The 15,140-nt window shown below is 40.2% G+C and overlaps 1 protein-coding gene across 5 annotated transcripts in view; it reads left to right on the top strand.

Annotated features, from left to right (window-relative positions):
• The first annotated feature begins 429 nt into the window (after positions 1–429).
• The window catches only part of MAP4K3 (mitogen-activated protein kinase kinase kinase kinase 3), a 209,717-nt gene continuing 195,006 nt past the window's right edge, over positions 430–15,140 (top strand). For 3 of the 5 annotated variants that reach the window (XR_013554758.2, XR_013554757.2, XM_060653129.3), the window contains exon 1: positions 431–727. Coding sequence is in view for 2 of the 5 variants with exons in the window: in XM_060653129.3 (XP_060509112.1) it covers positions 632–727 (96 nt within the window). In the remaining 3 variants the exon portion in view is untranslated. Of the gene's footprint in view, positions 728–15,140 lie in introns of all 5 variants that reach the window. The other 2 variants (XR_009615898.3, XM_060653136.3) reach the window with 2 other exon arrangements.

Here is a 15,140-nt window from a genome sequence, read left to right as displayed (position 1 = left end):
ACTTTGCTGTTCAGGGAATCAGAAGCGAAAAGGAGCTACTTTTTTTCCGTCCCACTCCCCGCGGCCCCTGGGACAGGCACACCTTCCCCGCAAGGCTCGGCCGCAGTTGGGCGCGGGTCGGCAGCGCAAGAGTCCTGCTCGGGACGAGGGTCCGGTGCGGCCGGGCCGCCCGCCCACGCCCGGCAGGCGCGCGGAGCAGGAGCGCGCACGGGGCCGCACGCGCGCGGGGCCGACGAGCGCTCCCTCCGGGATCGCGGCTGCGCAGTCGGGCCGGAGCCGGGAAAAGGGGGAGGAGGGTGGAGGAGCCGGAGTAAGGGGAGGGGGAGGAGCGGCGAAGGCGGAAGCCATGTTGGAGTTGCACCCCGAGCGAGGGGCTGCGAGCGTTCTCCTCTCCTTGTGGGTGTGACCCGGGTTCGGCTGGCGGCGGACTGCGGGGGCGGGGACGGTTAGCTGGGTCGTCGTCCGCGGCGGCGGCGGCGTGAGAGGAGCGGCGGCGGCCGCAGCGTGGAGCCGGGCGATTGTGACCGCCGGGGGAGCAGGGGGCCGGCCGCGGCTCCCACTCTCCGTGTGGCCCCCTGAGCGCCCCCCCTCCCCTGCCCGGGAGGGAGGCGGGGGGCACCCGGGGCCCGCCATGAACCCCGGGTTCGATTTGTCCCGCCGGAACCCGCAGGAGGACTTCGAGCTGATTCAGCGCATCGGCAGCGGCACCTACGGCGACGTCTACAAGGTAAAGGCGAGGGGCCGCGCGCCGCCGAGGCCGCGGGGTCGGGACTCGTCGCGGGGAGGGCGGGGGGCGCCGCCGCTGCCCCCTGGGCACCCGCGTCCGCGCTGTCCCTCCGCGGGAGGCGCGGGCGCCCCGGGAGCAGTGGGGGAGGCGGAGGAGGAGCGGGCGCCCGGGGGGCTCTGCTGCCTTGGAGCGAACAAAGGGCCAAACGAGTCACCCCGAGACCTCCGAGCCCTTACCTGAACCCTCCCCTGGACGCGTAGTGCCCGGCTAAGGCTGGACGCGAGCGGGCCGCTCTGCTCGTTACAGCGCGGGGAGGGTCTGGCTGTTTGCTGCATTGGCAGGGTCAGAGCGACGAACCAGACGGCGGGGGTTTGGCGTATGTCAAACCGGTGTCCATCAGACGGACCCGGGACTGCCCGCCGTGGGTCGGGCACTGCTGCCCACCGGGCGGGCGGTAGTTTGGAGCCTGGGCAGCCTCCGCCCACAGCCCCCCAACCTCTGGCCTCTTAGCATCCGCATACCAGTTTTCTTTTAATCTTCCAAGTATTGACTTGGGTCAGTAAAACAGATCTAGTTAGTATAATTTTTTTTCCTGTTTTGGAGAAAAAAAGCAACTTTGTTTTCTCCAAATTGAATTGGACTGTGGTGCCTTATTAAACTTGTTTTTGTCAGTGACATAGAAGATTCAGATTCTTTTTTTTTTTTTTTTTTTTAACGAATACTCAGCAAGGGTATTGGTTTGACTGGGTTAGAATTCAAAGTCCATTAGTCGTCCAGTTTTCCTGTTGTAAAGGTACCCCTTGTAATGTGGGAGATAAATCACCCTTCCGTGGCCAGCTCAACTCTTGGCCTCATAGAGACTGCCAAGATGGGGATAGCGCCAAATGTGGCAGCAGTCTTGATTTATTTGTGTATCTTCTTACTGGTGACTGACTGAAGTACAACTCCTGTTTCACATAACATCAGAGGATGCACAGAGAAACTTAATTTAACTTTGGAAAGTTTTGTCTTAACTTTATTTTGCCCACGGATGGCAACTCACAGGACAGCCAGGATTCTGCATTCGTCTCCTTTTGTGGATGATTTGCTTTCCGTCATCACCAGTCTCATCAGTTTTTCTCATGAGATAATACAGGCGTTTTGTGCACACCTGTTATCTATACGGTACTGGGCATCTAAGCACTTGGGTTGTAGCAGAAAAAGATAGACATGTTCCTAAATCTTACTGGGAGTTTATCTATTTTGGGGAGGGGGCAAGACGACCATTAAACAACCACTTAGATAATTATTTTATTGCAGTTTTATTTTGTGCTGCCCAGGAGAAAAGAAGATTAGGATTAGGGTGATGAGAGCACAGTAACAGGAGGACCTGATCTCTGGGGAGTCAGAGGCAATGGGGAAAGAAGATTATGCCAGACAGAGGCACATAATCTGCAAAGGCTCTGAGGCCCCAAGGAACAGGGGGAAGATTTGAAAGGCCTGAATGGCCTGAGAAGCCAGAGAAGGAGGGTGGCCCTAGATCATACAGGCCCCTTAGGTCTTATGAAGCGGTCAGATTTTTCTGTAGGACAATGGGGAGCCATGGTAGGGTTTTCCGTGGAAGAGTAAAATTAGATTTGTACTTTTAAAAGACCTGCCTTACTGCAGCGGAGATCGGAGGGGAAAGAACAGTTAGGCAGCCATTGCCACAGTCCAGGTAAGAATGACCATTGGCTGTGTTTTGGAATTGGTGTGATTATGAAAGTTGAAGTGAATGGATCCAAGTAGATTAGAGCTATTTAGGGGAATCTAGTTATATTCAATTGAAAAGGTGACTAAAACTTTACTAGTGTGTAAGTCTTAGGTGGCAGTGTGTACAGTAAGTTCTTTTCAAGAATAATTGGCCATGTATTTACTATATTTAGAAAAAACAGCTGGTAGTTAAGCCACATGATTAAAAAGAAAAAAAAATTAAGGCCTATAATTTCCTAAGGACTTCTAAGTGCAATACAGGTATAAGTTGATTACTCGTCATCTGTTTAAAGTAATGATAATGAGAACTAACATTTGTGGAGTGCTTATTCTTTGCTAGGTACCGCTGTAAGGTTTTTCCGTGTATTAATTTACTTACTGCTTACAGCAACCCTATGAAATCGGTGCTGTTATTAACTCCATTTTGCATTTGAGGAAACTGAGGCACAGGGAAGTTGCGGTAACTTGCCAGGGTGGGTAAGTGGCAAAGCACAATTCGAACCTTATCCTTTAGAGACTGCATTCTTAACAATAGCAGTACTGCCTCTATAAAGATAGGATATGAGCAGGTAATGTCTTACTGAATTTTCCAGTGGAGAAATCAGGGCACACCTTTTAGTTCAGCATACGTGTTGTAGCCATACTGTGTTAGAGTGGATCTTGAAGCAGTAGTCGGAATCCCTAACTCCTACTGTGCAGCCAGGCCTCTTTGTTTTTGTAGAGTCTGCCAAGTGGACACCAGATAATAGATGCTTGATCCCTGCGCCAGACTTTTCCAATACCAGGGGCCCAAAGCAGAAAACTCCATGTGGTTTTTGGCATCGTACGCCCTGCTTGCTAAATCACCCAAAGCTTAAGCTGTTTGTATTTTTGTCTGTAATCACGTCCACATATAAAGATAAAAGATTTTTTTTTGTATTTGTTTGGCTGTTTTAGATTTTTCTTAATTGTACAAACTGTGTTGATTAGAGAGGAGTACATAAGAGGGTTTGTTTTCAAAAGCCAGTGTGTATAATGTGCTCCTTAATTTGTCAGTTTAGGTGCTAAAAATGGAATAATCAGATTAAATAAGTTAGAGACTTAATTGTTTATAGTCATTCTTGGAAGGTGGGTGCTTCAAGGGATTTTTATTTTCAAACTGTATCCTAATGTGATAACATGCTTGTTTAAGGTGGCATGGTTTAGTTAAAAAGCACTGAAGTAGAATGTGGAAGACCTGGAATTTATTAGTTGTGCAGCCTTGTAAAATCATTTAGCCTCTCAGCTGTTTTGTTGTGAAGGTGTTATTACCATCATATGCCTGTTTATGGTGTTAGATAAATGACTTGAGTTTTACCCAACAAGTTTTCATTTTTTCTAGGCCAAAAAATACAAGTATACATTCTCTCTGTACTACCTTAAAGTACGTGAAAATAGAGTTAAAAAAAAAAAAGTCATACTTTTAAATGTCCTGTAACTGTATGGACTTTATCTGTGAGATGAAGTATTTGTAGCATCAGTTACCTAGGGACCTAGGAGTTGACAACTAGAGAGCTCAATGACTGGGCCTCAGGAGGTCCTCTGACATTAATAGGTTTAATGTATGTATATGTATATATATATATATATGTGTGTATATATATATGTACATATATATATGGGTGTTCTTTTGGAGAGATGGCTTATAGTGTTCATTACATTTAGAAAAAAGAAAAGAATGAACAATCTATAGGTTTGTCATTTCAGAGAGTTCTCTTGGAGAAATTAGGTAGTTTACCAGATCACATTATCAGTGTTTATCAACATTAATAGGATTTTCACATGCGTTGTACTATTTTTTCTCAGGTAGCTTTTTCAGTTCGTCATATTCCTACACCATGTCTTGTTGTTTTTCTACATTTATTGCTAGAGAGAAGCAGAAGATACTAAAGCTGGAGATAGGGTAAGGCAAGGATGTTTGAAGGACCAGTCTTACTGTGTCTGTAAGGAAGTGTCTCATCTAGTCTCATGGCTTAAGCTTGATCCTGTGAATGACTCCCAAATGTGTTTCCGGTTCGTGCTTTCTCCTGAGCTCTAGCCCACTGTCTCCACCTGACCTCTTTCTTTACAGAGCACATCTGCCTCCAGATGGGCCTTTCCTTATATTCCACTTCTGTCAAAAGCAGCCCCAGTGTTGGCAGTTTGCTAAGGCTTGGGGCCTTGGAATCATCTTTTATTCCGGACAGGACTTTGTAGGCATTTCCCAAAATGTGTCTGGGATGCTCCAGAGAAAGCACTACTATCAGTATACCGAAGACTGAGACATCATGTGGTAAAGAAACCTGTTAAATGTTGCTTAACCCAGCAAACTCCAAACTTGCTTGACTGTGGGATTCTTTTTCTCTGTAATCCATATTGCTTGTCCTTAGAATCAGTGTCCTGTAGAGAACATGCTTTGGAAATGTTGATATTGATTTTATCTGTGTGTGTTTGGAAGCCATTCCCTGTGAAGCAGAGGCTGCACTGTTGCTAAGCATCGAAGTAGCACTCACATGGTAGTCTGGGTAAACAGACAGAGTCTCTATGAAAGCTGATAGGAGCAAAACGGAAGATTGGGCAGTGAAATCAGAAAATTCATTTGTTCAAGCATTTAGTGAATTGTGTTGGCTTATTTGTAGCTCTGTATCTTTCAAGGTGTTCTGATTAATATCCTCAAACACTATTTCTTTCATTATACTCCATGTTTATAAGATTGGAAAACTCAGTTCTGAAACCTAATTTCTTTTGAGGAACATGAATACCTTAAGCGTGGAGAAAAGAATAGCTGAAGGAAAATAAAGCCTGATTGTCTAAGGCTATGCTTATTTTTTACTTAAATGGAGGACAAAGTCTAGGGGGACCTGAGGTCCTAAACTTCAGAAAGGTCGTTTGAGTATTTAAGGTAAAATTAAGGTAGAATTTTCCAGCATCAGTAGTTACTTGAGATGGCAAGTGACAGTGGGACAGATTGTGGGATCATTTTTCTTGAGAGCTTTAAAAACAACAACAACAAAACCCAGGTTATCTGACTTTGATATGGATCTGACTCCCTAAAGGAGGTGCTTACCTCCAAGGTTTAATATGTATACATATTTACTTGTGACAGAACATTTAATACATTATTTTGTATTGAGAGTGAATAGTTGGTAGTTCTCTTTTGAGAGTACACTGAACAACCATCCTACATTGAATAGCAATACTGTGAAAGGAAATGTGTTAGGGACTGTGAGCGGAGTAGCAAAAATGACAAGATTTGGCCCTTGGTATTTATAGGGATGTAGAATGTGGACCTACTTTTAGCTATCATAGTTTTGAGTTCAAAACCTTTTTGATTTCTTCTTTTCTATTATATTAAATCTCTTACTGGCTGAGAGATTGTCTAGACACCATAATCTGGACAGATGACTTCTCTGTAGCTTAGTAAAGTGGTTTAAGAGCTGGGTTCTGTCTGGAGTCAGAATGCCTGGTTTCACCACCCTTAGCCAATTACTTAATCCTTTTTTCTCTGCCTCAGTTTACTCAGCTGTAAAGTAGTGATGCTTAGAAAAGGGCCTTGTACTCTGTGCCTCTAATCATTAATTGCTTCCAGTATTATTTATTACATATTTCTTTTGCTACTGGCCTAACCTACCCTGCTTCTCATGCTCCTGCCTCAGGGTTTTTGCACTTACTGTTCTGGGCCTGAATTCTGCCCTCCCCCGATAGCTATATGGTTTGCTTCTTTGTTTCCCTTGGGTTTCAGCTCACATGTCACCTTTTAATGTGTCTGTTCCTTACCACCTTATAGGAAACAACACCCCATTCTGTTTTTTTTTAATGTTTTATTTATTTTTGATAGAGTGTGAGCAGGGGAGGGGCAGAGATAGAGGGACAGAGGATCTGAAGCGAGGTCCGTCCCAGTAGCAGCAAGCCCGGTGCAAGGCTCAAACTCATGGACAGCGCCATCATGACCTGAGCCTAAGTCCCACGCTCAACTGACTGAGCCACCCAGGCACCCCACCCTACTCTTAATTTTCTGTCTTTAATAGAGATGCATCCAGATTTTGTAGGGCCTGAAGTTTATATAGTTTGGGGGGGGGCCCTCATTAAGTAAATAAAAATAAAAAATTTGGTATAAAAGTGAATATTTAGAATGAGAAAAGATGTCCCAACAAAATGTTGTAACCTTAGAGTCAGGTCCTTTTTTGAGATCTCTGTAGGCATTTACTCAGAAGTGGTCTCATAAAATGCTCCCTGTTAGCATCCTGTTACTGGTCACCGTCTATGTTCTGCATGTCCCAGTAATTCTCAGCCCTCACAGAGGCGAGTGAGGAAGACTGAACTTGAAGTTCTGTTAGCTTTATAGAAAATTCGCCCTCTGCTCTCTTCCTAATTTTCGTTTTTATTATGACGTTTGTCACCTTCTATTTAGTTGTGTATTTCCTTTCTCTTCCTACTATAGTGTAAATCCAGGAAGCTGGTGGTTTTGTTTTGTTCACTACTGTGCCCTAGTGTGTGACACATATTAGACTCTCAGTACATATTTGTGGAATGAATGAATGAACTGACAAAGGGAACAAACTATATGCTATGTGAGTTTAGAGAAAGGAGATCATTGTTTCTGGTTGGGAGAAATCACAGCAGGTTTTACAGAGAAGGTAGCATTGGGCTGGATTTAAAGTTCTGGCAGTAGTGGGTACAGAATGAATTACGCATTGTGGATTATTATTAGGCCTAAACTAAATCAGCAGGCTTAATGTGAGTATCTTTTGCATGTTAAGTGGTGGTCATACCTATTATGTGCATATGAAGATACTCTGTCATTTTAAACTAAAGTCTTTTAGTAACTAGTGAGTATATGGAGCTGTTATGTATTGGTTTTATTTTGTTTTTTAATAGAATTAAACTGGGCTTTTAGGAAAGGATTTTGTTTACCAGTACCAAAAGGCCTTAGATTCAAGAGATGAAAACATGCTATTTTCTGCTTTAGCTTTGTCAGTCTTTTTTTTTTCCTGGAGGATGGATGCCACGTTTCAGAGTTCCAGGCTGCCTTGACCTGAGATTGTGGGTTTGGATTTCTAGTGTGACAATGCATTGCTTATCTTAGTCCTTAAACTCTGTAGGAGAATTTTAGATTTGACTGTGAATTTTAGTTATGTTTAAATAAGACTTTTATTTTGTTTGAAGTTTTGTTAGAAGTTTGAGATGGTCATCTACCTTCTGCTCAAAAAATCTTCTCTACATTGCCTGTGGACGAAAGCACATCTTTTTAAGCCTAACATTAAAGGCACTGTCCTTTTTGCCCTCTGGCCCCTAAGAATGAGTTAAGTTTAGGTAGCTGGGAGGGGGCAGGGAGAGAGAAGAGGCTGGCAGAGAAGGGAATGGGGCGTTGGTATTCCCAGGTGTATGTAAACTATAGGGGTAAAGGCTTGGGGACTAGAAGAGAGGATTAACTAACTTGGAAGGCTTGTGTTGGGAGCATGGAGAAATAAGATTTGCTAGATAAGGGAGGGCCAATTTTAAACTTCTTGGAAGCTAGATAAGGTTATTTAGGTATGAAGTGGTAGCTGTAAAGGTTTCTGTACAAGGAGTAATGTTGAAAGTGCTCAAGATTATTCTGGCAATCATGAAGAAAATGGATCAGAGAGGAAAGATGGAAATATCTGCTAAATAGAATCTGTGATTCTTGAACTTTTTAGTTTCAGAACCCCTTTATGCTTTTAAAAGTTATTGAGAACCCCAAGCTTGTTTGTTGTATCTATTGCTATTGACTATCTTAGCAGTTAGACATAACCGAGTTTTAAAAAATGCCAATTTATTAAAAAGAATAAACTTATTACATGTCACATAAGTGATATTTTTATGAAAAATAACCATATTTCCAAACAAAAATTTAGTGAGAAGAGTGACATTGTTGTACATTTTCCAAGTCTCTTTAATATTTGTTAAATAGAAGACAGATTCTCAATTCTTCGTTTATTCTATTGGGATATTTTGTTTTGTTGACATATATAAAAAAATCTGATCTCTCATGTATTTGGAAAAGGAGAATATTTTAATAGCCTTTTCAGATAATTGTGGGTATTTTCCTCTGATTCTTTTCCACAACTTGACAGTTCGTACCTTCTTAAAAGTTAGTTATCATGTGGAATCCAAGACCATATCAATGAAGCTTTCTTACTCTTATGTTAAAAGTCTCTTCTTGGATTTAAGTGGATCTTTTTTTTTTTTTTTTTTTTTTTTTTTAACATCGTGCATTGGTCATTTAGAAAATAGAGATTATTAACTGAGTTATCCTGATCTTACCAAAGTTTCCATATTTCATTACACAAGGTCAAAAATCATCATTCCTCTTGATGGAAAAGCTTTTTTTTTTTTTTGAAGTTTATTTATTGAGAAAAGGGAGAGAGGGGCAGAGAGAGAGAATCTCAAGCAGGCTCCACATCAGCACAGAGCCCGATGTGGGGCTTGAACCCACAAACCGTGAGATCGTGACTTGAGCCAAAGTGAAGAGTCGGAGACTCACCTGGCTGAGCCACCCAGGCGCCCCATTGGCAGAAAAGTTTTGAGGTACTGATGGTAGATAGAAGTTTTCCAAGATTCATATTTCTCTCTGAAAGTACTAAATGTATCCCTTGCAATAAATACTGTTGGTTTTTTTCACTGAAGTGACATTCATTAGTTCATTTTCAATAAAATTTCAAATACTTAAGCATGAATGACCAGTTAGTCAGTTCTTTTAAATAAAAAATGGTGTTCTGTAGAAAAAGTGGCTAGTTCAGTTTGCAACTCAAAATCACACATGCTGTTCTTTGAGACAACCATTGTACTTTGGTATGCAGTGGAAGTGTTTTGTGGATATCATCAAATAGAATATTAAAATGTCTTGTATTAAGGGTTAAGAATTAATAAAATCAATAATTATGCTTCAATAAAGGCATTCTTAAGTGAAACTGGTATTTTGTTGTTGTTGTTTTGTTTTGTTTTGCTTTTCCTTTTGAGTGCGTGGCAGTGAAAAATACGGTGACTGGTAGTACATTGTGGGACCACTGCTTTGATTTGTGCCAAGGCACCAGCAGTTTTATCACCATTGCTTTTGCTTTTTTAGTGCAAATGTCAACATGGTAAAAGGAGGCAAATAACATTTTCATATTATGAAAATCATTTTGTCCCTTCAAACCCTCAAGATAGGGACTCTCAGGGATCCACAGAATTGTGCTAGAATATTATATGGAATAAGCTAGGGGTGAGGTACGTAGTGATGGAACAGACAAGGTGAGAAGAATGGCAAGGAAGGAACTGATGAGAAGCATCATGAAGAAACATTTGATGGGGCTTTGTGAAGAAATATGAAGATGGAGAAAGACGATTTAAAGAGGACATCAAAAACTTTTTTTTTTTTTTAATTTTAAGGAGGCTCCATGCCATGGTGGGGCTCGGACTCATGACCCTGAGATCTGGAGTTGCATGCTCTACTGATTGCACCCCAGGACTTCAAAATTTTAAGCTTGAGGAGCACATAAAATAGTTGTTCGAGCCAATGAGTAGTGGGAGAATGATGTCCGTTACAAAGACAGTAAAGGTGAGAGGGAGGAGCTCGGATGGAAGTAGGGATCTTTTACTAGAAAATAGGTATCTGTGAGATTTGTCGTCCTCGTCGTCGTTGTTGTTTGCTGTAGTTTCTCTGAAGAAACACTAATAGTGACTTTTCCTTTTTCTGTGGAGTGTAACAGTTCTTTGGCAGTGTCTTTAAGACTAATGAAAATTGGCCAGGGTCAGTACCTTTCTCCCAGCACTTAACTGAGGGATTACTGGAGGACCTGCAAAGATATGTCTTCCTGTTGAACTGTGCTACACATTTGAATGGTAACTAAGGTAGGAATTAGTGGAACAGTAGAATATGGACTAGATATTTTTATTGTGCCATACATTTTAAAAATTTTGTTTTATTCTTACAGCATATACATTATGTATACATCCACATCGTTAATAATTTTAAAATGATCTAACTCCCAAGAGATAAGAGATACTCTTAGTATTTTGATATATTTTCTTCTGTTTTTTTAATAAGCAAATATTTTACAAAGCTTTTATGCTGTTATGTATTTCTAAGGTAGAATTAGTCTACTTACAGGGAAATGATTCGATCTTAGTGTTCAGTTAGGAGAGTCTTAACAGGGGCGCCTGGGTGGCTCAGTTGGTTAAGCGTCCGACTTCGGCTCAGGTCATGATCTCGCGGTCCGTGAGCTCAAGCCCTGCGTCGGGCTCTGTGCTGACAGCTCAGAGCCTGGAGCCTGCTTCAGATTCTGTGTCTCCCTCTCTCTCTGCCCCTTCCCTGCTCATGCTTTGTCTCTCTCTGTCTCAAAAACATAAAAAACATTAAAAAAAATTTTTTTAGAAGAGTTTTAACATACAGAAAACTGCATAACCCACACCCTTATTAAGAAAGAACATTTCCTTAACCTCAGAAAATTCCCTCATGCCCCTTCCCAGTCTCACATCCCCCTCTCCCATGGCAATCACTATTCTGATTTCTGTCAGTGTAAAAGCTTTTTTAGAACTTCATGGAAATGAATCACAAGTGAGTTGCCTTAGCACCTTTGACGATAAATATATGGGGATATTCTGGCTTCTGTTGTGTTCTGTTGAGCTGTATGGCTGTACTTGTACCAGTGCATCACAGTCTTGCTTACTATTGTTTTATGGATAGTCTTGGATTCAGGTAGTGAGTCCTCCAACTTTGTTCTGTTGCTGTTTTTTTTCCAAAACTGTTGGCATCTATTTTAAGTCCTTTGTTTTTTCCATGTGAATTTTAGAATTGCTTTTCAAATGATATAAAAAAGCCTGCTGAGATTTTGTTTGGGAATAATTATAAACTCACAGGAAGTTACAAAAAGAGTACAAAGGGGTCTTGTGTACCCAACACCTAGCCTCTCCCAGTAGTGACATCTTTATATGACTACAGTGCATTATCAAAACCTGGAGCTCGATTGGCACAGTGTGATTTAACTAGACCTTGGATTTCACTGCTTTTTGCATGCTCTCATTTTTACGTGTCTTTGTGCATAATTTTGTGACATTTGATCATGTAGATGGTCCGCTGGGATTTTACTGGGATTTTACTGGGATTTGGTAGGATCTGCAGCTCAGTTTGTGGACATTTGAGATCTTAATAGCATTGAGTCTTCTCATCTATGAATATGTCATTTCCCTCTATTTATTAGATCTTTGTCTTGTCAGTGTTTTACCTTTCTTTTCTTTTTTAACTTCTAAATTTTATCCCTAGTCTTTTCTCCTAACATTGTAGTAAAAGATAACTATTAACGTAATATTTCTTCAAGGTGGTGCAGTAATCGAATGTTCAGTTTTTATTAAAATCTTCACTGTATTAGTAATGTCTGACTTCCTTTCACTTGACCTTGTACATTTTAGCTCTGAGCATGTGGACTCCTTTTAAAATTGGCAAAAGTGAAAAGAAAATGGGAAATGACTATTTAAAATCCGTTCACTTGAGCTTTCTTATCTGAAGATTAAAACAAAGTCTTTAAAAATCTGAGATATTTTTATATATGAGATATGGGTTTATGTGTGCATATTTTGTAGATTTCATATTTTTTGAATTTATTAAAGAAAAATAACTTAAAGTTTGCTTCATCCTTAAGTGAATAATCAACAACAATGTGCCAGATTGTTTAGGAGATCCTAAAAAATTTCTTTCAGATTTTGAGGAGCTTATGCTCAGATTGAGGAAACAAAATATGCCTAAGTGGAACATCTAAGGAACATTCCTAAGGCAGCAATTTAACAATTAAAAAAGCAACGATGTGTCATAAATTCTACAGAAATTCAATTTAAGGGTAAGATGACCTGGGGTTAATCGGTAAAGACTTCCTGGAAGAGCGTATCTTGACTTGGGACTGGAAGAAATACTGGGTTTGCATTTGTAGAGAACATTGGGGAAGCCGTATGAGTAAATATGGATAAAAATACTGCTGTGCAGTCAAAGTGGGCAGAGAGCCATTTTGACTAAAGTAAGGGTCCATATTGGGAAATGTGATAGATAATGTTTCAGATACATTCAGACAAATGAATGGCATTCAGACAAATGAATGCCAACTTAAGGATATGAACTCATTTGATTTATAGTATAAAACTTTCCAAATTCATTAGAGCCAGTCTTGTCTTTCTAGCCTGTTTAGTTCACTATTTCGATGGTATTAATTGAATTTTCCTTTATTCCTCCCCCCCTCCCAATTGAGCTCAAAGTTATACATTTCATTTTTATACTTTTGGTGATTACCTTAAAATTTCAACAGGCATAATCAGGTTAATGAATATCTCTGTTCTCTTTCTGGTCCGTACATGGACTTTAGAATGCTTAATTCAATTACTGCCTTTTTGTATTGTTTCTTGTTTGGGTTCTGCATTGTTTTACATCTTCCTGATTAGTATTTATTAACATTATTTTATACAGACAGTTCTCTTTTACATTTACCTATACGTGTTCAGTTTCATTGTTCACCATTGTTTCTTGGCATTGTACTCGTGTTCTGGGTTCAGTGTTCTTCCTGGTGACCACTCTTTGGTAGGGTTCTTCTCTCTCTCTCTCTCTCTCTCTCTCTCTCTCTCTCTGTCTCTTTATTTCTCTCTTTGTCTCTTTCTCTTTCAAGTGAGGGACTGTGTAAGGTGAACTCAGAGTTTTTTTTCCCTCCCTCAAAAATGTCATTATTGTATCCTTACTTTTAAATCTTAAGTTAGCATGGCATAGAACTTTGTCTCAGAACTTTGAAGATATTCTGTTGTCTTCTGGTTACCTGTTGCTGTTAAGTCTGTTGTCAAAAAATAAAATGATAAAAAAAAGTTTATTGTCAATTTAATTCTTGTTTCTTGTAGCTAATCTATTCTTTCTGATTGACTTTTAAGATTTTTCTTTTTTTTTTTTTCTTTTTACTCTGGTCCTGTAGTTTTCACATTGATGTTTTTTAGATGTAGATTTGAATACAAATATTTGTTGTTTTTCTATAAGGAGTAGCATATTTCTTCAGTCAGGGAAAATTCTGAGCTGGTATATCTTTGACTATTATTTCTTCCCCATCTCTCTGTTGTTTCCCTTTAGAGCTCCTATCGTATGTTGTATCCTTTTATTTCACTGTGTCCCATAAAGTCATGATTTTTCCAGCTCTTTATTCTGTGTCTTCTGTTATGGTTCATGTGTATAGTATCTTTGTGTCTGTGTATAATCTGTTGCTTTTTAAAAATCCTTTTTTTGGGTACCTGGATAGCTCAGTTGGTTAAGCAGCTGACTCTTGATTTGGGCTCAGGTCATAATCTCATGGTTTGTGAGTTGGAGCTCTGAGTTGGGCTCCATACTGTCACCACCTAGCCTGCTTGGGATTCCCTCCCTCCCTCTCTCTCCCTTTCCTTCCCTCTCCCCCCTCTTCCCCCACATGTGCTCGCTCTCAAATAAAGAAAAATCCTTCTTTTGGGTGGAAATAATTTGAACTCATAGGAAAATAGCAAGAATAATATGAAGAACTCTTTTATACTCTTACCCCATATTCAACAGTGATTAACACTGCCACATTTGCTTTTTCACATTTTCTCTTACTATCTATACATATTATTTAAAAAAAATTTTTTTAATCCTTATTTATTTTTGAGAGAGAGAGACAGAGTGGAAGTGGGGAAGGGGCAGACAGAGAGGGAGACACAGAATCTGAAGCAGGCTCCAGCCTCTGAGCTGTCAGCTTGGGGCTCGAACTCACGGACTGCGAAATCATGACTTGAGCCAAAGTAGGACACTTAACCGACTGAGCCACCCAGGTGCCACTATACCTGTTTTTTTTTTTTATCTGAACCATTTGAGGGTAGGTTGCAGACATCATGTTCCTTTACTTGTAAACATTTAATAGATATTTCTCAAAGTAAATATATTCACTTAAAACAGTTATCAAAATCAGAAAATTTTAATATTAGTACAATACAGTTGTTATCTGATTTCCAGACCTTGTATTCAGGTTTCTATTGATGGCCCTAATGGTATCCATAATATCATTTTCTTCCTAGTCCAGAAACCAGTCCAGGATCATATTTCGCTTTTCGTTTCCAAGACACTTCATTCTTTTTTAACCTAGAATAGTTTTTTAGCCTTTCTTTGCCTTTCTAGACACTGACATTTTTTAGGAGTATACATCATTTATTTTGCCAGATTTCCATTTTGGGCAGAAATGTATATAAATGATGTGTCCTCTGTGAATAATATCAGGAGGCATGTGATGCTGACTTGTTTCATTATTAATATTTTGATCACATGGTTAACATGGAGCTGCCAGATTTCTTCAGTATGAAGTTATTTTTTTCTTTTGTAATTAATAAATTGTGGGGAGATATTTTAAGACTGTATAGTATCTCTTTCCTTACCTAACTTGCAGCCATCAGTTTTAACATCCATTGGTGAATCTTACTTGAGTTATTACTATGTGGCTGCAGAAGAATGCTTTTCTAACTCCATTAACTTCTTCTGCATTTGTTAGTTGACATTCTGTTGTGATGAAGAGCTTTTACTTCTCTATTCATTTTTGGACTTAATGGATTTTTTTACTTTATTCATTGGGTTCTAATTGATCATAATCATTTATTTTGATGTTCAAACTACTTCAGATTTGGTCAGTTGGATTCTGTCTTAGTTCAGGCTGCCAAAACAAAA

The sequence above is a fragment of the Panthera onca genome, chromosome A3 (genome assembly GCF_046562875.1).
Source record: "Panthera onca isolate mPanOnc1 chromosome A3, mPanOnc1 haplotype 2, whole genome shotgun sequence".
Classification (NCBI taxonomy): Eukaryota; Metazoa; Chordata; class Mammalia; order Carnivora; family Felidae; genus Panthera; species Panthera onca.
The sequence above is the reverse complement of the archived record's forward strand: the minus strand, read 5'-3'. Positions and strand labels throughout refer to the sequence as shown.